This window comes from Carassius carassius, chromosome 2 (genome assembly GCF_963082965.1).
Source record: "Carassius carassius chromosome 2, fCarCar2.1, whole genome shotgun sequence".
In the NCBI taxonomy this organism is placed as follows: domain Eukaryota; kingdom Metazoa; phylum Chordata; class Actinopteri; order Cypriniformes; family Cyprinidae; genus Carassius; species Carassius carassius.
Genome location: NC_081756.1, coordinates 3,339,270 through 3,367,219, shown reverse-complemented (window position 1 = coordinate 3,367,219; position 27,950 = coordinate 3,339,270). Strand labels below are relative to the sequence as shown.

At 37.6% G+C, this 27,950-nt stretch overlaps 1 protein-coding gene across 1 annotated transcript; it reads right to left on the bottom strand.

The window, feature by feature from the left end:
- Positions 1–18,709: 18,709 nt before the first annotated feature.
- Positions 18,710–27,950, bottom strand: LOC132099696 (serine/threonine-protein kinase Nek4-like). The gene is made up of 10 exons (XM_059505771.1): positions 27,795–27,950; positions 26,549–26,621; positions 25,698–25,822; positions 25,514–25,604; positions 25,157–25,263; positions 24,850–24,933; positions 24,703–24,770; positions 24,502–24,585; positions 21,625–21,679; positions 18,710–19,856 (listed from the first exon to the last, which is right to left on the bottom strand). The coding sequence occupies exons 2-10, from the start codon at positions 26,619–26,621 to the stop codon at positions 18,777–18,779; spliced, it is 1,767 nt and encodes a 588-aa protein (XP_059361754.1). The 5' UTR covers positions 27,795–27,950; the 3' UTR covers positions 18,710–18,776.

Genomic DNA, 27,950 nt, shown 5'->3' with positions numbered 1-27,950 from the left:
TGTTTCCAGCCAGGACTTGGAGAAACTTGTTCATGCCTTCATCACCAGCAGTGTGGACTATTGTAATGGGCTCCTCACCGGCCTTCCCAAAAAGACCATTAGACAGCTGCAGCTCATCCAGAACGCTGCTGCCAGGATTCTGACTAGAACCAGAAAATCTGAGCATATCACACCAGTCCTCAGGTCCTTACACTGGCTTCCAGTTACATTTAGGATTGATTTTAAAGTACTTTTACTCGTATATAAGTCACTAAATGACCTAGGACCGAAATATATTTCAGATATGCTCACTGAATATAAGCCTAACAGACCACTCAGATCATTAGGATCGAGTCAGTTAGAAATACCAAGGGTTCACACAAAACAAGGGGAGTCCCCCTTTAGTTACTATGCCGCCCGCAGTTGGAATCAGCTTCCAGAAGAGATCAGATGTGCTAAAACACTAGTCACATTTAAATCTAGACTTAAAACTCATCTGTTTAGCTGTGCATTTATTGAATGAGCACTGTGCAATGTCCGAACTGATTCCAATATATATGTTCACTGTTTTTTTTTTTAATCATTTTCTAACTGTTTTAAATTCATTTTAAATAAGTACAGTTTTAATAATTTTAAAAGTTTTAAAATTGCTTGTTTTATTCTTGTTCATTATTATTTTACTTTTTTTATGTAAAGCACTTTGAATTACCATTGTGTACGAAATGTGCTATGTAAATAAACTTGCCTTGCCTTGCCTTGCCTTGCCTTATCTTAAACACTTGATAAATACAATTTAAAATATCTATTGTATTTTCTTCATTGGGTTTGTGTTTAAGCCATGATCCATCACCAAGTTAATAAAAAGTATTGCATTCCCCTGACAAGTTTTGCATTTGATAATGAAAGTTTTACTTTGTTTTCAGTCACAAAAATGTTGCTTATATATATATATATATATATATATATATATATATATATCAAAAGAATGCTCACAAATAATTAAGTTTTACATGCTAACACAAAGTTTCTCAGGAGAAAGTGTTTTAAGTGAATGAACAACTTTTGCAAAAGAATGCAAAAACATTAAAAAAATCCTCAGATGTCAAGTTTATTTTAAATTTTTTCCATCACCATGTGTCCTTAGGGATTGTGTATGCCACAGCTTTTCAAATCATGGGTCACAACAGATGTATGATCATGGGTCTAGAATACCCGGGTGATATGTCCCTCACTTTTAATAAACCTTAAATTGGAATCCCACACTTCTTTTCGGCCCAAATGTGATAATCTAAAGGTTGCAGTTCAACCAGGCTCAGGTGCCAGTGTGAATAAATATAGGGGCCTCATTTCTAAAAACTGCGTACATACAGATTTGATCTTAGAGTATGCATATGCTAAAATCCACGGCAACATTTATATTCATAAAAATTATCTTTGACGTGGAAAAGTACTTACCTCAACATCAGGGTCTCAGCAGGCATACACACGTTTTCTTGCACAAGACTGTCTATGCATGACCTGGCATTTTACTTGTATCCAAAATGAGGCAATGTGAATTACAGAGCACTCATGGCTGATTCATTCATACCCAACGCCAGAGGGTGCTCTCAGGCATGAACTCAAAATGGACTCATAGATGTAATAACGTATGACCTGCCAGGAACAAAGGCCATCTTCATCTCTTGCTTCAGTAATCTCCAAAAACGGATTCCTAAAGCATTTAGTCACTCACATTTTATGCGTCCACAAATTGAAAACGCAATTGCAAATACAATTTGCAATACCTTTTGAATAAAGTCCGCGATATCATTCCATACAAAAGCGCAAACGCAGCGGTGCGCTCTGTGACGATTACCAGCGCGACCAATAGAATCGGGGGATCCAAACAAGCACGGAAATCAAAATGGATGAACGGCTAGTACTGTGTGTGTCAGAATTTCCTGAGCTGTACGATATAAGTTTGAGGTCGTATAGGGACATCGTCAGGAAAGCTGTGTCATGGAGACATATCTCCATTCAAGGAACAACAGACTATGATAGAGCTCCCTCTAAAAGTTTTTAAAACTCCGCCTATGCCATAGCGCAGCGCAAATCGCGTTGTATCTGAAGGGCAACGCTGAACCCAGCGGCAAGCGCCGCGCATACCGCGTCCTGTGTGAAAGGCCCATTAGGCCTGGTTCACACCGGACGCCGAAGCGACCCGAAGCGGCGCGGAACGGAGGCCGCTTCCTTTCGGCGCCCATGTTAACCTATGATGTCGTTCACACCAGACGCGGAGCGCCGCGGCGCGTCGCGGCCGGCCCGCGACGTGAAGCGCCAGTTTCGGCATCTGGTCTATTTTTTGCGCGAGCCGCGAGTGATCCGCGTCAATTGTCAAAATATAAGCAATTTTCAAATTAAAATACCGCAAGTGACAAATGCGATCATATATGTGTATCTAAACAGACTAGAAAGATGAAAAAAAAAACACAACACACACACGCACGCACATGGTTAACTTCATAACTTCTTGGTTACAGAAACATGGTGTAGGCCCTATTCATTATATGAGGTTATTTACTTATTACCCATGATGTTCTCTGAATAAACAACAACTGAGCAAGCGCTTGTCGACCGCTGCGGAGAATACGCGCCTGGTGTGAACAGGCAGGCGCCGGACCGCGCGTGATTTTCTGCGCCGCTTCGTTTCGGCGTCTGGTGTGAACCAGGCGTTAGACTGCACACCAGAAGCTCACTGACTGAGTGTTGCGCGCCGCGGTCGCGGCCGGGAAAAAGGGAATACACGTCTACAGAACCGGAGTAATACAACAAGAATTACCGCTGAGATTTAAGGTAAGCAAAGCTAGTATCTTTTGTGTAACTGTTATAAAGTAAGACTTCTGGTCAGGTAGGGTTTTGCAATTTGCAATACCTTTTGAATAAAGTCCGCGATATCATTCCATACAAAAGTGCAAGCGCAGCGGTGCGCTCTGTGACGATTACCAGCGCGACCAATAGAATCGGGGGATCCAAACAAGCACGGAAATCAAAATGGATGAACGGCTAGTACTGTGTGTGTCAGAATTTCCTGAGCTGTACGATATAAGTTTGAGGTCGTATAGGGACATCGTCAGGAAAGCTGTGTCATGGAGACATATCTCCATTCAAGGAACAACAGACTATGATAGAGCTCCCTCTAAAAGTTTTTAAAACTCCGCCTATGCCATAGCGCAGCGCAAATCGCGTTGTTTCTGAAGGGCAACGCTGAACCCAGCGGCAAGCACCGCGCATACCGTGTCCTGTGTGAAAGGCCCATTAGGCCTGGTTCACACCGGACCCTGAAGCGACACCGAAGCGACGCAGAAGCGGCGCGGAACGGAGGCCGCTTCCTTTCGGCGCCCATGTTAACCTATGATGTCGTTCACACCAGACGCGGAGCGCCGCGGCGCGCCGCGGCCAGCCCGCGCCGTGAAGCGCCAGTTTCGGCATCTGGTCTATTTTTTGCGCGAGCCGCGAGTGATCCGCGTCAATTCCGACAGGAAGTCACACCAAGAAACACGTGACAAACAGGTCAATTGTCAAAATATAAGCAATTTTCAAATTAAAATACCGCAAGTGACAAATGCGATCATATTTGTGTATCTAAACAGACTAGAAAGATGAAAAAAAAAAAACACAACACACACACGCACGCACATGGTTAACTTCATAACTTCTTGGTTACAGAAACATGGTGTAGGCCCTATTCATTTTATGAGGTTATTTACTTATTACCCATGATGTTCTCTGAATAAACAACAACTGAGCAAGTGCTTGTCGACCGCTGCGGAGAATACGCGCCTGGTGTGAACAGGCAGGCGCCGGACCGCACGTGATTTTCCGCGCCGCTTCCGCTTCGCTTCGGCGTCCGGTGTGAACCAGGCGTTAGACGGCACACCAGAAGCTCACTGACTGACTGTTGCGCACCGCGGTCGCGGCCGGGAAAAAGGGAATACACGTCTACAGAACCGGAGTCATACAACAAGAATTACCGCTGAGATTTAAGGTAAGCAAAACTAGTATCTTTTGTGTAACTGTTAAAAAGTAAGACTTCTGGTCAGGTAATGTTGTTGACTGCTTTATTCTGAGCTTACACCGTTCACAGCAACCCTTCTTTTATTCAAACACTGAGCGTATTTTCCAGATTGAAACGTAACACTCTGCCTTCTCTCTTAATTATTTTACAATAGTAATAACACTGTCAGTAACGTTTTTTTATCGTCAGTAATGGTAACGGCGTTGTAAAGATGGAAAGAGGAATTTGTGTGAAAGGCCCATTAGTGAACATGTTCTTCAAACATTCCAGAAACAAAGAGGAAAGTTCAAACTTAGTTTGTTCAGAGATGAAGAAGACTCTCCAGTCTCCACACACTTTAGTAAACAGAACCCAGATGTAAGTGTGGTGGTTACAAAAGTTGATAAGTAATTGTAAATAAATAAGTAGATAAATAGTAGTAAATAAATATATGATATGTAAGATGTGACGGCAAGAGAATGTATTTCTTAAATGTTTTAGTGGTTATTTCGTTGACGATTAATGTTCTCTTCTCCATCGTTCGATTATTTGATTGCTTTTACCTTTTGGGAGTGTTCGCCTGCTTGAGGAGGGGATGCGCGCGCGCTGCTCAAACAATACAGACTCTGATGATAGAAGCAGCAACACAACAGTTCCCTCATCAGGTATGAATTACATAAAAGCAATAAGAGTATGTGTTTTGACATGTAAGAGGTTAAGGAATGTTAATTACATGGTTTAAAGTGTTTAAGTTTACTGTTATCACGGACATGTAAAAGTTTGCTTCTATTCACGTATGTGTGCTGCGTCACGTGTGCTAGTTATACATTTCATGCTAGTGATGGAGACCATGCGGTCTCAGAGAGAAGGCGGAATGTTAGAGTAAGTCCACAAATGAGATGTGTTTTGGTGAAATAATGCAATGAGTAAGTTGTAAGTGCCAAATGACTTTGAAAATGAGTGTCTGTACTAAAAATGTATCAGAAAGAATAATTCTGGCAAATATGAACACATTTTTAGGATTTATTCACGTGTAAAATGCTATCTATGTTATCAGTGAATATTTCATAGTACATCTGCTTAATCTGTGGACACAGTAGTAAAGGAAAAATACTGTATGTAATTCTGTATATTGTGATTAGCCTACTCTTGAATTGATGCACTGTCATTTATTGACATAAGAGTGATTGAACTTTTTTACATTGTATGAAAAAAAACCCCAATACAGACTGATGATTGAAGCAGCAACAGCTCTGTGTCCTGTATTAATATATAAATATATCTCCCCTCATCAGGCGGTGAGGGTACTACATAAGCACAAAGGCTCACTATATCACAACACAAATCCAAGAAAGCCAGCACCTATCATATGTAATATTCATAATCTGGTTTGCTGATGTTATGTATTCCTCTCATTTGCTTTTTTGTCAATAGTTCAAAATGAGGAGAAAAAGGGATACAGAGACCATCTAGACTAACCTTATAAAGGCTATAGTGGATGCACTTGTTTTATATTGTTTGTTTTCATTGTCAGTATTGTTACTGAAATAAATACCAATACTTTGTTTTATGCTGAAATAGCTATGTTGAAGGCTTGAACACGGCATTGTTGCTGAAGCCAACAAGGATGCTTTGTTTGTTTCCTTGTAAATTATAATAATAAAAAAAAAATCAATAAAGACTTTGACTGCAACTGGAATACTTATTGTGTTATTGTATTATTATGTATTATTTTTTTGAATACTTGAACACTTTTGTCAGTGTTGATGTGTCCCTCTGATAACAACCTTGGCCCCAGCCTGGCCCCCCGCCAGTAAAATTGGTCAAGAACCGCCACTGGATAAACAGGTATGCATCCATTCAGCTAACTGTATCTATCCGTATATTTTGTGAAACAATGTCTTGTGTAAAAATGAGACGGATATTATTTTGATTGAGTGACCCCTGGTGGCCAAAAATCCCATACTGTACGTTTAAGCAAATAAATATAAAAAAACATTAGGGTAAAAAATATTTAATCTCTTTAACCTAAGGTTAACATAACATACTAATATGCTTTTAATATTAGCCATTTAATATTAATATGCTTTTTAATATCAGGCACGTATAACTCCACTATTTAAGAAACCCAACCTCAACCCATCTCTTTTAGAGAACTACAGACCAGTTTCCCTTCTTCCTTTCATTGCAAAAACACTTGAACGAGCTGTGTTCAACCAAGTCTCTACATTTCTCACACACAACAACCTCCTTGACAGCAACCAATCTGGCTTCAGAAGTGAACATTCAACTGAGACTACCTTGCTCTCAGTTGTTAAAGCTCTAAGACTGGCAAGAGCGGAATTCAAATCTTCAGTACTTATCCTGCTTGATCTGTCCACTGCTTTTGACACGGTTAACCACCAGATCCTCCTATCAACCCTACTGGCAAAAGGCATATCAGGAACCACACTTAAATGGTTTGAGTCTTACCTATCAGATAGGTCCTTCAAAGTATCTTGGAGAGGTGAGTTGTCCAAGTCACAACATGTAACTACTGGGGTGCCTCTGGGCTCAGTTCTTGGACCACTTCTCTTCTCTGTCTACATGGCATCATTAGGTTCTGTCATTTAGAAACATGGGTTTTCATACCACTGCTATGCTGATGACACTCAACTCTTCCTCTCATTCCATCCTGATGATCCAATGGTAGCTATTCACATCTCAGCTTGTCTAACAGACATTTCTTCCTGGATGATGGACCATCACCTTCAACTCAACCTTGCCAAGACAGAACTGCTTGTGATTCCAGCAAACCCATCGTTTCATCACAATTTCACCATCAAGTTAGGCACATCAACCATAACTCTTTCAAAAACAGCTAGAAGCCTTGGAGTTATGATTGATGATCAGCTGACTTTCTCAGACCACATTACTAAAACTGTCCGATCCTGCAGATTTGCTTTATTCAACATCAAGAAGATCAAGCCCTTTTTTTTTCGGAACATGCTGTACAACTCCTTGTTCAAGCTCTTGTTCTGTCCAGGCTGGACTATTGCAATGCCCTCTTGGCAGGTCTTCCAGCCAATTATATCAAACCTTTACAATTAATTCAGAACGCGGCAGCAAGATTAATTTTTAATGAGCCAAAAAGAATACATGTCACAACTCTGTTTATCAATTTGCACTGGCTTCCAATAGCTACTCGTATAAAATTCAAGGCATTGATGTTTGCCTACAAAACTACCACTGGCTCTGCACCCATTTACCTAAATGTTTTACTTCAGACATATGTGCCCTCTAGAAGCTTGCGTTCTGCAAGTGAACGTTGCTTGATTGTGCCATCCCAAAGAAGCAGAAAGTCACTTTTACGGACTTTTAAATTAAATGTTCCCTCCTGGTGGAATGACCTCCCCAACTCAATCCGGACAGCGGAGTCCTTAGCTATCTTCAAGAATCGGCTTAAAAGACATCTCTTCCATCTTTATTTGACCCTCTAACTTTAACACTCACTATTCTAATTCTATTCTTAAAAAAAATCTAACTAACTTTCTAATCTTTTTGTATTCGATTTTCTTTTCATTCATTATGCAATTGTATGTGTGTGTGTGTGTGTATGTGTAAAGGCCTCTAACACTAGCTTGCTCTATTCTTTTTTTATTCTATCTGTTTTCTTTATATTATATTATTTAAAATACCATGCTATGTGTACTGTGTTAACCTAACTGAGACTTGTTATAGCACTTATATATCATTGCTCCTTTTGTTGTTTTTGATTGCTTCCACTGTCCTCATCTGTCACTTTGGATAAAAGCATCTGCTAAATGAATAAATTTAAATGTAAATGCAAATGTAATATCCAAATCTGTTAAAGGATTTTTAGGCTGCATTAATTAGGAAAACCGGAACTGGGAACACTTCCCATAACAGCCGATGTACTTGCCACACCATTAGAAGAATGGCATCTACACTAATATTAGTCTGTTTCTCTCTTATTCCGAGGTCACTGTAGCCACCAGATCCAGTCTGTGTCCAGATCAGAGGGTCACTGCAGTCACCCGGATCCAGTATGTATCCAGACCAGATGGTGGATCAGCACCTAGAAATGACCTCTACATCCCTGAAAGACAGCGGAGACCAGGACAACTAGAGCCCCAGATACAGATCCCCTGTAAAGACCTTGTCTCAGAGGACCACCAGGATAAGACCACAGGAAACAGATGATTCTTCTGCACAATCTGACTTTGCTGCAGCCTGGAATTGAACTACTAGTTTTGTCTGGTCAGGGGAGAACTGGCCCCCCAGCTGAGCCTGGTTTCTCCCAAGGTTTTTTTCTCCATTCTGTCATCGATGGAGTTTCGGTTTCTTGCCGCTGTCACCTATGGCTTGCTTAGTTGGGGTCACTTCATCTACAGCGCTATCATTGACTTGATTGCAAATAAATGCACAGACACTATTTAAACTGATCAGAGAGGACATCACTGAATTCATTGATGAACTGCCTTTAACTGTCATTTTGCATTATTTACACACTGTTTTCCTAATGAATGTTGTTCAGTTGCTTTGAAGCAATGTATTTTGTTTAAAGTGCAATATAAATAAAGGTGACTTGACTTGACTTGATAATTTTTTTTTCTCTGGTTCTCCCCACAGAAGCAAACAAACGCACTCAGGCACACACACGTGGCCATCTCTGTGCATTCAAAATGCCATCAATAAAATGTACCTGCCCATACCATACCCAGGGGCGGACTGGCCATCGGGACATTTCCCGGTGGCCTGGTGGTCATTCTGGCCTGCTGGCTGCCGCTGTGCAGTCGATCAGACTGACGTGCAATAGGCTGTTATGCCACTGTGAATTAATTGACGGTCATTTGAGTGTACGAATCAGGCGATCGCGGAGTGAAAATGACACCACCACATGACCAAACATCAGCGAAGCACTGCCTAATTGGCTATATCCAGAGGCAGGATTTATCTTAGAAAAAAAAAAAAAATGGAGCGTAAACGCAAAGGAGGAGGAGAGACGGAAAGGAGAAAATCTCTGGCCACAGACGCAACAAGTTGCTGCAAAATCCCAGCCATGTTAGCCAGTAAGGGAGCAGGTTGGTCAGAATTACATTTATATTTACTATTGTTCACTGAAAAAAAACGAACCGTTCAGTTCTCCACACACGGTTCGACACGCGCTGAGACAGCTGTTCAACTTAAATCTGACAAAGCATCTGTAATATTGTTTACTATAAATAACACGTAAAACAAACAGGGTTCAGATATTATATGTTTCTGTTGATGCATATGCATTCTGGATTTCCACACATTACAACAGCGATGAAAAAAACCTCCACAAATCATTGACTCTTGTTCAATACTAATACGAACACTGAATCAGTTCATTCTTTTAAAGTGACAGTCTTTATATTAATCGAACAGAAAAAAACAAGAAATCACTCACTGCTCTTGATTAAAAAGCATTTTTTTACTCTAATAAAGAATAATATTTAATTTATAGTCCAAAATGCAATGCTGTATAAGTAAGTATAGTTTTAATATTTTTTTTTTATATAGCAACTATACCACAACCGTGACACTAAAACCATGAAACAAACAGAACTGTGAAAAAGTTTAACTGTTCCACCTTAATATTTACATAATCATTTGGCAGAGGAACGCTTTAATTCAAAGCGACTTACAACAGATAATTTCTTTTTTTTTTAAATCTATTAAAAAAATATATACAACCTGAATTCCGGAAAAGTTGGGACGTTTTTTAAATATTAATAAAATGAAAACTAAAGGAATTTCAAATCACATGAGCCAATATTTTATTCACAATAGAACATAGATAATGTAGCAAATGTTTAAACTGAGAAATGTTACACTTTTATCCACTTAATTAGCTCATTTAAAATGTAATGCCTGCTACAGGTCTCAAAAAAGTTGGCACGGGGGCAAAAAATGGCTAAAAAAGCAAGCAGTTTTGAAAAGATTCAGCTGGGAGAACATCTAGTGATTAATTAAGTTAATTGATATCAGGTCTGTAACATGATTAGCTATAAAAGCTTTGTCTTAGAGAAGCAGAGTCTCTCAGAAGTAAAGATGGGCAGAGGCTCTCCAATCTGAGAAAGACTGCGTAAAAAAATTGTGGAAAACTTTAAAAACAATGTTCCTCAACGTCAAATTGCAAAGGCTTTGCAAATCTCATCATCTACAGTGCATAACATCATCAAAAGATTCAGAGAAACTGGAGAAATCTCTGTGCGTAAGGGACAAGGCCGGAGACCTTTATTGGATGCCCGTGGTCTTCGGGCTCTCAGACGACACTTCATCACTCATCGGCATGATTGTGTCAATGACATTACTAAATGGGCCCAGGAATACTTTCAGAAACCACTGTTGGTAAACACAATCCGCCGTGCCATCAGCAGATGCCAACTAAAGCTCTATCATGCAAAAAGGAAGCCATATGTGAACATGGTCCAGAAGCGCCGTCGTGTCCTGTGGGCCAAGGCTCATTTAAAATGGACTATTTCAAAGTGGAATAGTGTTTTATGGTCAGACGAGTCCAAATTTGACATTCTTGTTGGAAATCCCGGACGCCGTGTCCTCCGGGCTAAAGAGGAGGGAGACCTTCCAGCATGTTATCAGCGTTCAGTTCAAAAGCCAGCATCTCTGATGGTATGGGGGTGCATAAGTGCATACGGTATGGGCAGCTTGGATGTTTTGGAAGGCTCTGTGAATGCTGAAAGGTATATAAAGGTTTTAGAGCAACATATGCTTCCCTCCAAACAACGTCTATTTCAGGGAAGGCCTTGTTTATTTCAGCAGGACAATGCAAAACCACATACTGCAGCTATAACAACAGCATGGCTTCGTCATAGAAGAGTCCGGGTGCTAACCTGGCCTGCCTGCAGTCCAGATCTTTCACCTATAGAGAACATTTGGCGCATCATTAAACGAAAAATACGTCAAAGACGACCACGAACTCTTCAGCAGCTGGAAATCTATATAAGGCAAGAATGGGACCAAATTCCAACAGCAAAACTCCAGCAACTCATAGCCTCAATGCCCAGACGTCTTCAAACTGTTTTAAAAAGAAAAGGAGATGCTACACCATGGTAAACATGCCCCGTCCCAACTATTTTGAGACCTGTAGCAGAAATCAAAATTGAAATGAGCTCATTTTGTGCATAAAATTGTAAACTTTCTCAGTTTAAACATTTGCTATGTTATCTATGTTCTATTGTGAATAAAATATTGGCTCATGTGATTTGAAAGTCTTTTAGTTTTCATTTTATTAAAATTTAAAAAAACGTCCCAACTTTTACGGAATTCGGGTTGTATATGTATATGTATTTTTTTAGTGCCAAAATTGACCAGAAATTTATTTTCCAAATTAGATTTTCCTACAATATGTAGCCTAGTGTACAATGCTTATTTATTTTGAAGGTGACGAAGGAAGCAACAGTAGCAGTAACTAGTGCTGCTAGCGCTCCTGCTGTTGAACAAGAGAGGGTTGACAGTTCAGCTTTTGAGTCAGAGCAGGAAACCTTCCGCTAAAGTTTAAGCAAAACTAAACATGCTGGCTATACTCTTAGAAAAAAAATGTGCTTTTATGATTTATAAGGTCATCAGTAGTAGGATTGTGATCATTGGGACATACAACTGATGGCTGCATAATTAATATAGATTATTGAAAGTGCTTATTTCATATTGCAGAGAAACTCAATGTGCAGAGTGAGAGAGAGGGGGATTAAGGGAAAGATGATAGAGACAGTGAATGCCTTGATACTTCTTGATACTTCATTTGATTATTTTGTCCATCCACAGTCTAAGGATTTTGATTTATTTTTTAAGTATCACCCATTTCAAACAACTGAAAGAGCCAAAGAGTTTAGCAGTCTGGTGGACACATGAATTGGGTGGTGACTGCAGCTACAGAGGTGGCCAGGGGTGGAGATTCCGGCCTGATTTACTGTCCCAGTCCGCCACTGACCATACCCCACCATCACCATTATTGGGCGCCGTTTGTAAAGCTGCTCATGCTGAAAATAACAGCAACATTTTGTCACATTTAGCTTCAAACAATGTAAAAAAAACTGGTATGAATTTTTGACGGTCACTTTTTAGCACATTTACAACAATATTTGTCAACTTAGAGATATTTTAAATAGTTAAATATAAATATTAAATGATACACCTAAATGTTAAATGTTAAATCTAAATGCTGAATGTTAAATCTAAATCTAAATGTAAATATAAAATCTAAATGTTAAATCTTAATCTAAATGTTAAATATAAATTTAAATCTAAATGTTAAATCTAAATGTTAAATATAAATATAAATGTTAAATATAAATGTTAAATCTTAATTCTAAATATAAATGTTAAATCTAAATGTTAAATCTAAATCTAAATGTTGAATCTAAATGTTTCGGTTGAAACTAAATATTTAGCTAATATGCAAATTCAAAATGCCGGAAGTGCCAAAATAAAAGCTCGATGAGGTCAGTGTGTGTTTATAGCATTGTGTTAAATAAGGAACAAATAAAAATCTCATCCGAGGAAATTGACTCTTGGACATGGATTATCTTGATAATGACTACCTAAAATAATAAACACGTCTGGAGAAACTGTATTTGAAGAGTACACTAGTGTATGTAGATTTTAATGTTAGGGAACAATGTGAGTGATGTGTACGTTTAGCAGGAAAACATCTGATCCACACTCCGGAACAGAAGAGGGCGGTATTGGCCAATAAGCAGGATGCCAACCGCCGTTAAACTGGGAAGAAGACGAATATGACGGCTTGCTGTGAGTTACAATGGTGAGATTATATTTTTTCACGAAATAATTATTTAAATTTAAGAGTACAAGTTATTTTCATACAGTGGTATTGATTTTGGAGTTAATAATCTATTAAATCTAGGTGTAAAGTCAGCAACATAAGCAAAAGGTGTAAAGACGCCATCCTCCGGTTTCACAGGCAAGACTAATTGAGCCATGGCCTGATCCTGGCTTAATCTAAACCCTGTTTGTTACTTACATAATACAGCATATTTGTGATTGTGCTGTAAAAACACGTTTTATAATGAATAACTAACAGGGGAGCTCCATTAAGTACACGACTCAAAAGTGGATTTACATAAACCATATATAACGTTACATCTTGAAGACTATTACTAAATGTCTGTCATCTGACAGGATAGTCTTTGATAAGTATTGCAGGTGAGCACATTTAACAGACATGAAATAGACATCTGAGTTCACTCATTGTTGTCAACACTGCTTTAGATGAGTGTAAGTCATGTAATCAAACACATCTACATACAGTAACTAAACACAGGTTATCTATTTTATTTGTCCATTTGCAATATTGATAATTTTAGGAACATTTGTGTTGGATAAAAAGCGAGTTACATCATTTACTAACTCAACATGCAGATGCAGTATATCACAGATAAATCACAGAGGAGACTGACTCTTGTCTGGATGTTACAGGAACAGATTATGTTTATCTGCTGTAGAGAGACTCATGAAGGAATGCTGCCATCAAAGGATTTGTGTAAGTACACTACAAAAATAAATGAAACATTTTAATTAGTGTAATTTCAAAGAGTTATAACAGCACTTTTCTTATTGTTGATTTCTGTGTATTTGCTGCAAGGAAAGGGGGGAAAAGGAAATACCTGAACCAAAAGAATAAAGTAATGACTTTTTGTATTGTGTGTGTGTGTATTTGTGTAGGTTATGAAAATGTCTGCAGACTGGTGTGTGCACTGAGGATGGAGAAGTCCACTGCAGCATCCGGACATGGTCCAGAGATATGGATGAGATGCTCCATCACTCCAGCTCTTACTGTCTCATCAGGACCAGATGCTGCTGTGGTCTCTTCCTCATCGGTGGCCCCAGAGCAGCGAGAGCATCTAGAGAAAGACCAAGACACTGAGGATTTGATTTTGGTAAAGTTTGTTCTGCTGGTTTCTGTTTATACAATGAAGGCTGACTTTCAGAAGCTTCAAAAGCATCATCAAAAAATGTGATGGAGCTTTTATCTGAAGTGATTGACAGTGCTCTTATTACTGGGGCCTACAATCCTCTGATCCACCTGGAGAAAAGAGCCGTGCTCACAGACATACTGCTGGTTTTGAACCAGTTCAGTGGTTTAGCCCACTACAAAAGTAATAAATGAATGCATGTACTTGTAAACTATGTGTAAATGTTTTAAAGGTAGTGGTGCTCGTGGAGAGCAGGCACACGATTGTTTGGAGCAGACACAGCAGCAGTCAGATTGTCCTGCACATGTTCTTCTGCTCTCGCTTCAAGGTTCTGTGGTTCAGAGAGCCGACATCATGGTCTTCCTCATCCTGTTGCTCGACGACATCCCCGTTGAGAAGAGTGAGACTGTGAAGCACAGCGCAGCAGCAGAATTGGCACAGCTGTGTTGAGATGAGAGTAAGATGTGGGGTTTACCATCTGTAAATACATGATTGTTAGAACAGTAAGTTTGAATGAAGCTTTGTTTCATGTGTTGTTGACTTGTACATGTATGCACTTATTGTGATGCTAACATTTATACATTCTTTTAATCATTTAGACATGTTTCTTGTTGTCAGTAAATAAAATATAAATATTTTATCTATTCGTGTATTAATTGCTTGACTGAAAACTGATGCATTCACATTAACTGCATTAGTGTATATTCATGTATAGCTATGTCACGACAGAAAATACATTTTGCTTCTTTTACTAAAAAGTAATTTTAAGGAAAAAAATGTATATAATTATTGATTGGCATTTATCATTATTATTGCTTGTAAGTGTTGGTGTGGGCAAAGGATGCAGTTCATTATGGGGCAATCTTAATTTTTGAGTAGTAATACTTACATTTTTAGAGTATCAAATAATCAGTCTTCTCCAAAGGTGAGATCTTCGAGCAGCTGTTCGACGTGTGCAGACATTGCAGAGTCGCTGAGAGAAACTGTACTGGACTGTGGAGTTAGTGATGCTGTGAAGTGGTAGTGCACCTGTACCTCTTTTTATTATTATTGCCAAACTTATAACATAAAAGATCAGGGTAAGACGGTTGTATTTAACAATAACAATCATAACGCCATAAAACAGTAAATACAAATGTAACGTGTTCATCATATGAGATTCTATACAAGAAAAAGAAATCACATAAAATAATTGAAAAAAATATTATAGAGATAACGATTTGGGGTTTTCTAATTCTATATATAAAAAAATAACATTAGTGGAGTTAAAAATATAAAAACTACAGGAGCATTGAGCAGCATAGAGCGCCCTCTCGTGGCTGTAGACGGTCATGTTTTCTCTTGATTCATGTCAAATTAATTTTGATAAGTCACAGAACCAGCCAAACTATGAAAAAAGTGCGATTTATAGTCCGGAAAATACGGTAGTCATTATCAAGATAATCCATGTCCGAGAGTCAATTTCCTCGGATGAGATGATTTTTATTCGTTCCTTATTTAACACAATGCTATAAACACACACTGACCTCATCGAGCTTTTATTTTGGCACTTCCGGCATTTTGAATTTGCATATTAGCTAAATATTTAGTTTCAACCGAAACATTTAGATTCAACATTTAGATTTAGATTTAAGATTTAGATTCAACATTTATATTTAACATTTAGATTTATATTTAACATTTATATTTAACATTTATATTTAACATTTATATTTAGATTTAGATTTAACATTTAGGTTTAACATTTAATATTTATATTTAACTATTTAAAATATCTCTAAGTTGACAAATATTGTTGTAAATGTGCTAAAAAGTGACCGTCAAAAAATTCATACCATTTTTTTTTACATTGTTTGAAGCTAAATGTGACAAAATGTTGCTGTTATTTTCAGCATGAGCAGCTTTACAACCGGCGCCCGATACACCATGGGCCACTTTAATCCACAACACTGAAATCGGCAAACCGCTCACGCACACAAAATAAATATAATGTGATATATTGTAATATATTATTTTCCCTTTTTACTTTCTAATATTCTATATATTTGAATACATTTAATAATATATTGATGATATATATATTATATAATATATTGCAAAATATACAAATGACTGACTCTTTCAATATATTGCAATATATTAGAAAAAAAAAAATATATATATATATATAAGAATATATGCATAATATACTACATAATATTTTCCAATATACTGCAATATATTTTTGTTTCATAAGGGAGGTGTCCAGGTGGCTGGTCTCAGAAGATCTTGGAGGTTAAGATGCTGGATGTGGAGGTCCTGGGCTGGTGTGGTGACACGTGATCTGCGGTTGTGAGGCTGGTTGGATATACTGCCAAATAAAAAAAAAACATTAAATTAACTGGCAACAGCTTTGGTGGACATTCCTGCAGTCAGCGTGCCAATTGAACACTCCCTCAAAACTTTTGACATCTGTGGCATTGTGTTGTGTGATAAAACTGCACATTTAGAGTGGCCTTTTAATTTGAAATAAGTGTGCAATAAGCTTGCTGTCTAATCAGCATCTGATCAGCAAGGTGCCGCCCAGCTCGTCGGGAGCAGCTGGGTTTAGGTGTCTTGCTCAAGGACACCTCGACACTTGGTCAGGTGGAGCGAACCACCAACCTTCCGGTTTGTAGACAACCTACATGAACCACTAAGCCACTGCCGCCCTGCAAAAACATCTTGCTAATGACATATATGCGTATTAAATATACAAATAAACATTACAATGACAACCCAGATCAAAACATCTGAATGACACAGTTGGTGTAGGATTTTTCCTGACCACCATTTGTGCAATTGTTATGCAACCATTGCACAACAGCAACAAGAAAAACTATTAGATATTTTTTTTATAGTTGTATGATTTTTTTAATCTGATTTAGGATTTGTTTTAAAATTTCAAGTTAGTTTTATTATTTAAAATTTCACAAAGAAATATGCAGCATTTTGTCTAATAATAAAAGGATACATTTTCATTTTGTATGGTGTAATCTGCACTGTCGATATGCCACTACTTTTTGCTGATCATGCCGATTTGTCCACAGTAAAATTCAGCCGATGTCTTTTCTTTTTTTTCAGTCTAATTAAATTCATGTTGGGCTACCAAAGCCTGAAGAATGCCTAGCCCTGTCAATTTTGACTCAACGATTCTTTTGCGACTCTTTTTCACTTAAAGTTAAGGCCATTCTTTAAATTAATCTATTGTATAACTTGGACAACTGTGCCAGTTGTTCTAGCTACTTTTTTATTATTATTAATATTTATTTTTTTTATCTAACATGGACATCACAGTTACATTGGACAAACCATATGCACTTGTTTAAGTGTTTTAGCATGCATGCTAATTTTCAACACCAGTCCACAGGAGATTTTTCTAAGAAAACAAAAAAACTAAAACAAAACAATGCTAATAATAATAAATAACAATAACAATGTTACAATAAAACTAATAATAATAAAAAAAACATTAATACAGAAGCTACAAAGCATAGACAACATAATCAGACAATATCGCAATAGTAATATGATGTAAATAACTATTCATGTGAGCACTGTTGTTTATTTTTTAACCATTGTTTAAGTCCTCTGTTAAAAGCATTAACATTGGTCTCTAGTTTTAAATTAGTTGGTAAGGCATTCCAAAGTTTTGGCCCCTTTCCAGAGAAAGCAGATTGGCCAAAGGAGGTGAATTTTATTATGTGTTTGTTGTGTCTGGATTCGTTTTGAAGCTTGGAATGCAGCATGAAACAGCACAGAATCCCATTCATTGTATTCAAATTGAATGTATATTTATTGGAAGATTTACATGACTTTGTTTATCATAGAAATTCTGTGGAAAGTTGATTTTCTTACAAATAAAATTCAAAGAAAACACAAATCTTATAGCTGGTAGATGTAGGAAAGCATAAAAACAAGACATCAAGTTAATATGGTCCTTTGTGTTACAAAGCTTAAGTATTTCAAAGTATTCTAAAGTAACTGGATTAAGTTACTAAACCTGAGTAATCAACAAAATACGTTACTGATTACTTTTTAAAGCTTTTATTTTGTAATCTGTAGTGAAATACATTTTAAAAGTATCCTTTCCAGCCCTGCTCAAACCCCTTTATCTCAAGCTCTCTACTGGTATGGTATGTCATGTTGAGTAGACATGACTTATGTTGAAAAGTTCAATTGACCAGAATGACTTGAATGCACCTGACGTAATAATTCCGACTTGTCAAAACGTAAATACAAACTTTCCAGGAGGATTTTAATGCACCATAAACCAGTCGGTCGTAACATACCAGTGGAGAGCTTAAGATAAAGGGGCTTGAGAATCAACCACCTTAAACTGAAACAGAGGGATATAAAAACAAGGTGAAAGAAATCTGATAATCAATGATTAACCATAGCAACAAACTAGAGAGTAAATGAGTAAACGCTGAAACTAATTTATAAAGAAAGGCAAACAGAAATAGAGTAAACAAAGTAAAATGAAACAAAACATAACATAACATAACACAATATACATAAACTATAAAAGTGCTATATAAACAAAGGGTGACTTAAAAGACACTCCACTATGTTTGAAAATAGGCTCCTTTTCCAACTCCCCTAGAGTTAAACAGAATGATCTATGCTAAGCTGCAGCTAAAAGTGCTACTGCCAGAATTGGAGTTTGGCTGAATGGTAAAATTCAACTTTTTAACTCATGCTACACAAACAAATTCTGGATTCAGAGCAATATATGACATTTCCTGATTTTCTGACTGAAATCATATCTATATGGTTAAACTATTTAAATCATTGTCTATTTCCCTGACATCCTTGGCCAATTCTATGTAGTCTTTTAGTTCCTCTCTTGTTTTCTGCATTTCCTTCAGGACATTGCAAAGCTCATTGTGTGTTCTCCTCATCTCTGCAATGGATTTGAGAACACTGGATCTGACCTTTTCTGGATCATCTACTTTTCCCTGTCTCATCTGGTGTATGTCTACAGAATCCAGCACTATGAAGGTGACATCAAGTATGACTAGTAGTCCACTTAACACACCTGAGACTGCTTCTGCTACTACTCGTCCTACTCTTGCAGTCTGAGTAGCTATTCTGCTAACATTTGCCAGCAGACCTAAATTCATGAGTTGTGTGGCACAGAACATACTTCTTCTGTCTAAATTGCATGATATTTTTACATTGTCAAAAGTTGATGTGCCAAAAAAAAAACGGAATTTCGTGATTTTTTTCAGTACCTTTCTCAGTGTATTCAGCGGTGTGAGAATTGGTTCGCTTACAGTTTTATACTTTTGTTGAATTTGTTCAAGGCTCTCTCTGAATGATTTTTGTTGTACAGTATTAGTAATGGTGGATGCAGCACCTGTTACTCCACCTGCAACTCCAACTCCAACACCGACACCAGTAACAATCAGAGATGCACCGAGAGTGAACGGTGCCAAAATTAAACCAACTAATGCAGTGATTCCTCCAGCTGCTCCAATCACTGAACCTGACAGACTACCGGCTGTGGCGCTGTAATGTGCAGACTCCATCGAATCTGTTATTTTTCCCCACTCACTAACTAAGGCTTCAAGGTCTTTATAGTGCTGGTTGTAGGCCTTATCATAGCTGTTGACAGACTTAATGAAACTCTGAATCAGTGCCTGTGGAGTTCTGCTGTTTCTCTCCACTGCATCTTCCAGGAATGGTTTTGCTAGAATCTCTTCAACTGAAGGCCTTTCTCTAGGGTCACGGTTGAGCATTTGTCTGATTAATTCTCTCAGTTCTACTGAGTATCTCTCTGAGATATGAGGGGGGTTTCCTGTCATGCTGACTGCATGAATTACGTGACGCTGCATGCCATCTGCCTGTGGAGGAATTATTAATAATAAAAAAATCTGGTTAGTGTCAGTAGGGGTTAAAGAGAAATAAAAAATAAAATATCTGGAGATAAATGCAACCAGTGTTACATGATACATAGAACAATCACTGTAACAATGACAAGATCTGAAAAATAAAAGAACAAAAACAGGAACAGGAACATTCAAACCTGGGCATGCACCCCTCAGATTTCTGAGCCAAGTGTATTTTGAATGCAGCTTCCAAAAGACAAAAAAAAAAAATAGGGAAATAATATTTGTTATATTTGTTTTCTGTGTGGCACATCACTAACTGCTAAATTCAAATATTCATCTGTGCTTTGGCTGGCGCTGAGCCAGAAGCATTTTCACAGTGCTTCGCATCATAACCAATCACACATGATTTTGTTGAGCTTATGAATGCAATGACCAATCAGAGGCATTCTGATGAGTCATCGCTGAAACACTGGTGTTTTGGTCACTGTGTGTTCTCACTGACTGAATTCTTCTCTTTTGTGAAATATCTCATCATAAACAACAAAGTGCAGATGTGCGTAGGAAAGTAAGTAAGATATTCATTTCAGAGTGTAAACATATTCAGTGATTTTAGTGGTGGGGGAGAGTGCGGTCTGGCTGATCGATTGAGAAACTGAGGTAATGCTCCTCACCCTGTGTCTCCTGGCTCATTATATCCGCTGGTCCTGCCCAGCATAAAGCCTGTTTCATGATGAGACTGTGTTCACTAATCATGCCTGTCCTCCCTCTCTCAACTCCTCATCCAGATTCACCCAGTCCTTCAGCCCCATCTTCGCTCGTTTCCTTCAACCCTTTGTCTTATCACCTGATGTTTTGCTGTGGATGAGCCTCGGGTCTTGTGGTTACCATGCAAGTGGATCCTCGTGTTTCCTCCTCCGACTGCTGGTCCCGTCGCTCCAATTACCTGTTGGCTCCACCAGACTCTCTCATCCCTCTGGCTCCACCTTTGACAGCCATCACCCTGCCTGTACCACTCAAGAGCCTCAAGAGCCTTCCACTGTGCTCCATCTATCCACTCTACTGCTTCAGCTGGCTCTTCTTTGGGCCACATTCACAACACTCTGCCTCAGTCTGGCTCCACCTCAAACATTTGGTACTGCAGCTACGCCTTGGTCGCCTGAAACATCGGTGTCCCATCAGCTCTCCATCTGTACCTAGGACTCCACTATCAATGGCTTCTTCCCTATCAGTCGTTCTCTGAATGTCATCAGCCAAGACTCCATCACGGCTTCTCCCTCCGTCAACTCCACTATGAATTTGCATCCAGGTGTAGCACCTGGCCTCTACTCTCCTCCTATCCTCACCTCCCTGGTTCTTTCCACTGTGGCTTTCCCCTTCATGAGTCCTTCATACACCTAAGGAACTACCTCCTCAGCCACTTGACAGCACAAGGCTGCACCTGCCCAGAGGGGGACGTTCTGTCACAATTACACTCTTTAGCTTTATTTTCAGGAATTTTTAGTTTGTCACTTCATTCACATGTCTCCTTTGTTCCAAGTTCCTAAGATAAAGTTTCTAAGATAGACTGATTTAGTTAATCAGTTTGATCCGTTAAGGGTCCTGTACTGTTTTGCACAGCATACTGTTTTGTTAAGTTTGCTTGTTGTTCAGATTTCCTGTTTTAAGTTATGTAATGACTTTTTTATTTGACAATTTAGACATTTTTTCGTAATCACTGGACTGAAAATGTGACAGTAATATGGTGCTTTTTGGAAAAACTAAATAACAAATAACTACTCACCCATACATCAAGCATGCAGAGATCATGGAGCACCCATCCCAATGACCATATGTCACTAAAATAGCCGATGCATGACAGAAATATAATGTTTAGTTTTGTAATTTTAGTAGACAGTGCACACATACTTGATTTTTACTAAGTAGTTTTAAAGGCTGGATTTCTTTACAAAATCTACCTGAATAAATCATGTATTGTTAAGTCTGCGACACAATGCATTTACAGTAAAGGGTTAGTTCACAGAAAAATGAATATTATGCCATGAATTGATTTAGATTTAGTCCGAGAGCTTTCTGTCCCTTCACTGAAAATGTATGTATGGTATACTGTCCATGTCCAGAAAGGTAATAAAAACATCATCAAAGTAGTCGACGTGATTCAAAAATAACAAAAACTACGAAGCGGAATCCAAATCTTCAGTACTTATCCTGCTTGATCTGTCCGCTGCTTTTGACACGGTTATCCACCAGATCCTGCTATCAACCCTACTGGCAAAGGGTATCTCAGGAACCACACTTCGGTGGTTTGAGTCTTACCTATCAGATAGGTCCTTCAAAGTATGGAGAAATGAGGGTTTAAAGTCACAACATCTAACTACTGGGGTGCCTCAGGGCTCAGTTCTTGGACCACTTCTCTTCTCTGTCTACATGGCATCATTAGGTTCTGTCATTCAGAAACATGGCTTTTCATTCCACTGCTATGCTGATGACACTCAACTCTACCTCTCATTCCATCCTGATGATCCGACGGTAGCTATTCGCATCTCAGCTTGTCTAACAGACATTTCTTGCTGGATGATGGAGCATCACCTTCAACTTAACCCTACCAAGACAGAACTGCCTGTGATTCCAGCAAACCCATCGTTTCATCACAATATCGCCATCAAGCACATCAACAATAACTCCCTCAAAAACAGCCAGAAACCTTGGAGTAATGATTGATGATCAGCTGACTTTTTCAGACCACATTGCTAAAACTGTCTGATTCTTCAGATTTGCTTTATTCAACATCAAGAAGATCAGGCCCTTTCTTTCAGAACATGCTGCACAACTCCTTGTTCAAGCTCTTGTTCTGTCCAGGCTGGACTATTGCAATGCTCTCTTGGCAGATCTTCCATCCAGTTCTATCAAACCTTTACAATTAATCCAGAACGCGGCAGCAAGATTAATTTTTATGAGCCTAAAAGAATACACATCACACCTCTGTTTATCAATATACACTGGCTATCATTAGCTGCTAGTATAAAATTCAAGGCATTGATGTTTGCCTACAAACCTACCACTGGCTCTGCACCCATTTACCTAAATTTGTTACTTCAGGCTTATGTGCCCTCTAGAAGCTTGCAATCTGCAAGTGAACGTCGCTTGATTGTGCCATCCCAAAGAAGCACAAAGTATCTTTTACAGACTTTTAAATTAAATGTTCCCTCCTGGTGGAATGACCTCCCCAACTCAATCCGAGCAGCTGAGTCCTTAGCCATCTTCAAGAATCGTCTTAAAACACATCTCTTCCATCTTTATTTGACCCTCTAACTTTAACACTCACTATTCTAATTATAATCTTAAAAAAAGACCTCTAATACTAGCTTTCTCTATTCTTTTTCTATTATGTTTTCTTTTTGTTCATTATATTATTTAAAAGCCCTTGCTACGTGTACTGTGTTAAGCTATATGAGACTTGTTATAGCACTTATATATCATTGGAATTTTTTTTTTTTTTTTGATTGCTTCCACGGTCCTCATTTGTAAGTCGCTTTGGATAAAAGCATCTGCTAATTGAATAAATGTAATGTAATTCTTATTGGAGACGCGAACCGTTTCAAATTATTCAGTTCGATTTGGTGAACTGGATAAATCCAATGATTTGTTTGTGAACTGGACATCACTACACTGCAGTGAACACGCTCACAACAGACCCGGAAGAGAAGACAATGCTGAATAAAGTCATAGTTTGTGTTATTTTTGGACCAAAATGTATTTTGGATGCTTCAACAAATTCTAACTCACCTTCTGATGTCACATGGACTATTTTGTTGATGTTTTTCTTACCTTTCTGGACATGGACTGTATACCGTACATACATTTTCAGTGGAGGGACAGAAAGCTCCCGAACTAAATCTAAAACATCTTAAACTCCAAAGATGAACGGAGGTCTTACAGGTTTGGAACGACATGAGGGTTAGTCATTAATGACATAATTTTCATTTTTGTGTGAACTAACCCTTTAATATTCTTTAGTGAAATGTGCTTTCTTCTTTTAAATTTTACATCTCAAATGTGTGTGATTTTGAGTGGATGGAAAACACTTGTTTGAATTTGACTTTGAATTATGTTGTTGAATTAAATGTTTGTATGCTGCTAAAACAGCACAAGTAGGAAGAATCTTGTTGCGTCACTGTCATTAACAAAACTATGACTCATTGAATAAAGCAACACAGGCAACTGTATTAACATATGCATTTATCCACAACCTAACCATAAACAGCTTAACAGATGTTTCCCTTCACCCAAAAACACATAAAACAACACGTAATTTCAATATTCACTATTCATATCCAGAACTAAAATCACAGACAAATGGTGCCTCTGCAGAATTAAACTTTAATCTTTAAATATTTAATCTTAAAAAGTTATATACAAGACTGAATTACATTATCCTTAAAAACATAAGAATACCATTTTTAATTAACTATCACCTTAATTGTTTAAATAATAATAACAACACAACTAACTCCCTTTTTTACACTTTAAAACACATAACTGTTATATTTTTAGACAACTGGAATAACCTTCATGGAAAGATCTTAAGGAAATTGAAACCATTTTATGATCCTGAACATAACAGTTTATATACACTCTTTATACACTCTTACAAGCTTACCTCTTGGAATTGTATCTCCTCTGGTAAACTTCTGGGCTGACATAGAGCTTTGCACCCACAACTGAATTAACATATTCATCAGCTCTGCAAAGAAAACACAATGTAATCTCAAACCTATAAATGTCCAGGACTTTTGGTTTTGGCCAATTATTAGCGTTTTTATCCATCTTTAGTCCCCATTACTGTTTTTTTTTTGTTTACCTTTCCAATACTTTTGAGCATCCAAAATCTCCCAGATTGATGTAACCATCTTCAGTCAGGAAGATATTCTACAGTGACAACAGAAATCTCAGAAGTCTAACAGATTTGACTTTGTGATATGATTTATTGAGCTTTATCAGTGCATACCTGAGGTTTAATATCTCTGTGAAGAATTTTCTTCTCATGGAGATAACGCAGAGCCAGACAAATCTGAACAAGCCAGTCAAGAATCTGCACACATGGGGAAAGCTGTGTGTATTAGTGAGTCTGAGTGTGTGTGTGTGTGTGTGTGTGTGTGTGTGTGTGTGTGTGTGTGTGTCCACAAAAGGGTTTTGTATTTTACGGGTGTAGCATTGTAGCATTCATGTTTTGTTTTTAATCACAAATTTTGTAAAGTTTTGAGAGGGTTGTTTAAAGTATACAGTATGGATGCATGTCTGCCTAAGAAACTCACCTGTTGTTCTTCAAAAAAACGTTCTCCTTGATGTGTTTCCATGACTTTTGAAAGATCTCCTCCTTCACAGTACTCCATCACAATATAAATGCGTCCCGCATCATCATCTAAATAAATTAACATTCAGTCAAAGAATAAATTAACTCATAGTATGTTAAAATAGCTTCATTTTCTGACAGCTATACTGATGTTTTTTTTTATGTTTATTTATTTATATATAATATTTCCTATTCTTCTTCAGTCTCCATTGTGGTCATTTTAGTAGTTCTATTTAATTTTTAAGAAACACAACAAAACATCACCACTATTGTTTGATATGGAAGAAAGGAAAATTGGTGTACAAAGGAGAAAAAAAACCTTCAAATGAATTCACATAAGTAACAATATATCCAAAGCTGAGATTTTTCAGGATTTCAACTTCCTTTCTGACTGCATCCAGCTCCTCCTCCTAAAATGAAAAAGAAGAATAAAAGAAACATTTCTAAGAAAATATTGTCACTTCTATGGTGAAATACTTGAGTAAGATTTGGTAAATGCTTACATCTCTGGAATTCATCTGTTTGATCACATAAGGGTCTCCTTCTGTGTCTTTCACCAGAAACGCCATTCCTGAAGCCCCTCGGTTAAGTTCCTTCTCTATGGTGTATCCTTGTTCTTTTAGCTTTTCTGTAATTAAGATTTAGAATAATTTCTACAAAAATAGTGTAACCACTACAGACAAGAAAACAAAGCTTTTCCAAACTTTGAATAAACTGAACCAACTGGTTTATAAAATGATTTTTAAGTACTCAAAACACCAAAAGGTGTCCCCTGCTGGTCAAAACTGTGTAAATGCAATGAGGACTCAGTCCAAACATTCATAAAAACATTTGAATGTGTACTTTGTTATATGCAATCTACATAAAATACTATTACATATATTTTCCTGAATAGTAATTTATTTCAGAGACAAATAACTGTTTTTTCACAGTGTCACTCCAAATCTGATTATTCATGATTCCTGATCTAAACAATTGACTTCCACACTGTGTAATAGTAACTTTCAGTTTGTTTCATTTTATGGAATATCTGCATATGTTCTATGGCATTGATGTAGCATTAAGACAAAGAAAAACAAGATTATGATTCTCTATTACAACATAAATGTGTAGCCACCACACTGTCTAATGAGGAATACACATACAAGTACGTCGTACCTGTAAGTTATCAGCAATTTGGTAATTGTAAATAAATAAAATAATTAGATGCATTCTTTCAGTTCTCCCCTTACTCTGGTCCACTCTGGTCTATTATTATTCCCATCAGATTGTTTTGTTGTAAGGGAGATGTGATGCTTTATGCTGCTAATATAAAACAGATGTTGCTCAAATTCAATGTGAAAGTAATACTCACTGATCACTCCAGGAGAAACGCTCGTGCTGTGATCTGAGGCACTGGCGTCTGAGAGCCTGTGATACTGAGCCATCTTTAGGAGAAAAATACTCACTCTTAATGAAGTGGCCGCGATAGTAACACTTTAAATATTATTGATCGGGTCCTGTTAGTGTTCATCCTATAATGCAACTGAATTCTGTAAGATCTACTTATGAATATAAATTATGTCATAAACACAAAGACAGAACTTGAAGGATGTTTTTGTCCCCCTTAAAATCTTGAAAGTGCATAAGTCCGGTCAGAGAGTGTTACTGCATTCAGGTTAACAAATTAGAAATGAGCTATGGAGTGAAATACTATAAAAACTTACATAAATTAAATCTTACATTCAATTACATAGGCTACATTATGTGTCCTCTGGTGCTGTGCAAGAGAAATTATAAATTGATAAATATGAAATGTACATCTCCCTTTTCCCTCATTTAAGGAACACCACCCGTCTTTAACTGGAGTAATTATGGACAAGTTGTGTTGAACCATTGCCTTTTGAAATCATGTCCTTTCAGCACAGAAAGCTGGAGTAGCCTATCAGATTTATATTGTTGTAAATGACCAGCAGCCAGCTGACCAATCAAATATCCCTCTGGAAACGTGTCTGTAATATCTGGCAGACTGAGACAAAAACAGCTTCTGCTAACCAGAAGCAACAGAAAGATAACGTGTTAACCGATTCATGTTTCTTTACTAGCTTCAACTTAGTAAAATCTGAACACACGAAATATTTTGCAAGTGTCTAGACAGGCTACAGCGATCATTCTCACTCAACATTCAACATTACAGTAAAAAAAAAAAGAAAAAAAAAAAAGTTTTTTTTAAAGCCACGCTTCTCCACAAATAACCCTTCATTGACGCAGGGCCTTTAGCTACAATACAGCTAACATGATCTTTTTCTAACTTAAATAATTATATTAATATGAAATATCAAAATTGAAGACACAATAAATAAAAGTATCAGAGCACATGCATCCGGTTTTATGCTTCACGCGTCCCCTAAATAAAATAAATACATAAATGCATCCATATCAATATATAGGCTAAATCAAGCGATAGATCCACTTCTAGATCCAATATTATAATATTTAGAATCTGGTTAGTTTTTCCAATTAAAGCGATTTGTTTTTGTTTGGTTTTGGTGGGGGTTGTATTTAGTTTCGATTTCATTTTCTACGTTAATACTGTTACATTATTAGCATTATACGCCTACCTTGTTGCAGTCCTGATCGAACCTCTTGTGTTGTGTTCTTGTGTTGCGGTGAAACAGCTGAAGTTTGAGCAAGCGCCTAAACAAGGAAACGTTTTGCCTTTACAGCTCGACGATAAAAACGAAAGTAAACTTGATGTGTACAGGACTAGTTTTATG

What these genes read in the sequence shown, in the direction of transcription:
- LOC132099696 (XM_059505771.1), bottom strand. Translation starts at nt 26,621, where the DNA reads ATGGCTCAGTATCACAGGCTCTCAGACGCCAGTGCCTCAGATCACAGC. An exon ending in CGTTTCTCCTGGAGTGATCA is followed by an intron (nt 25,823 to 26,548) that starts GTGAGTATTACT and finishes TCTTAATTACAG; the next exon opens with AAAAGCTAAAAGAACAAGGA. An exon ending in AACAGATGAATTCCAGAGAT is followed by an intron (nt 25,605 to 25,697) that starts GTAAGCATTTAC and finishes TTTTCATTTTAG; the next exon opens with GAGGAGGAGCTGGATGCAGT.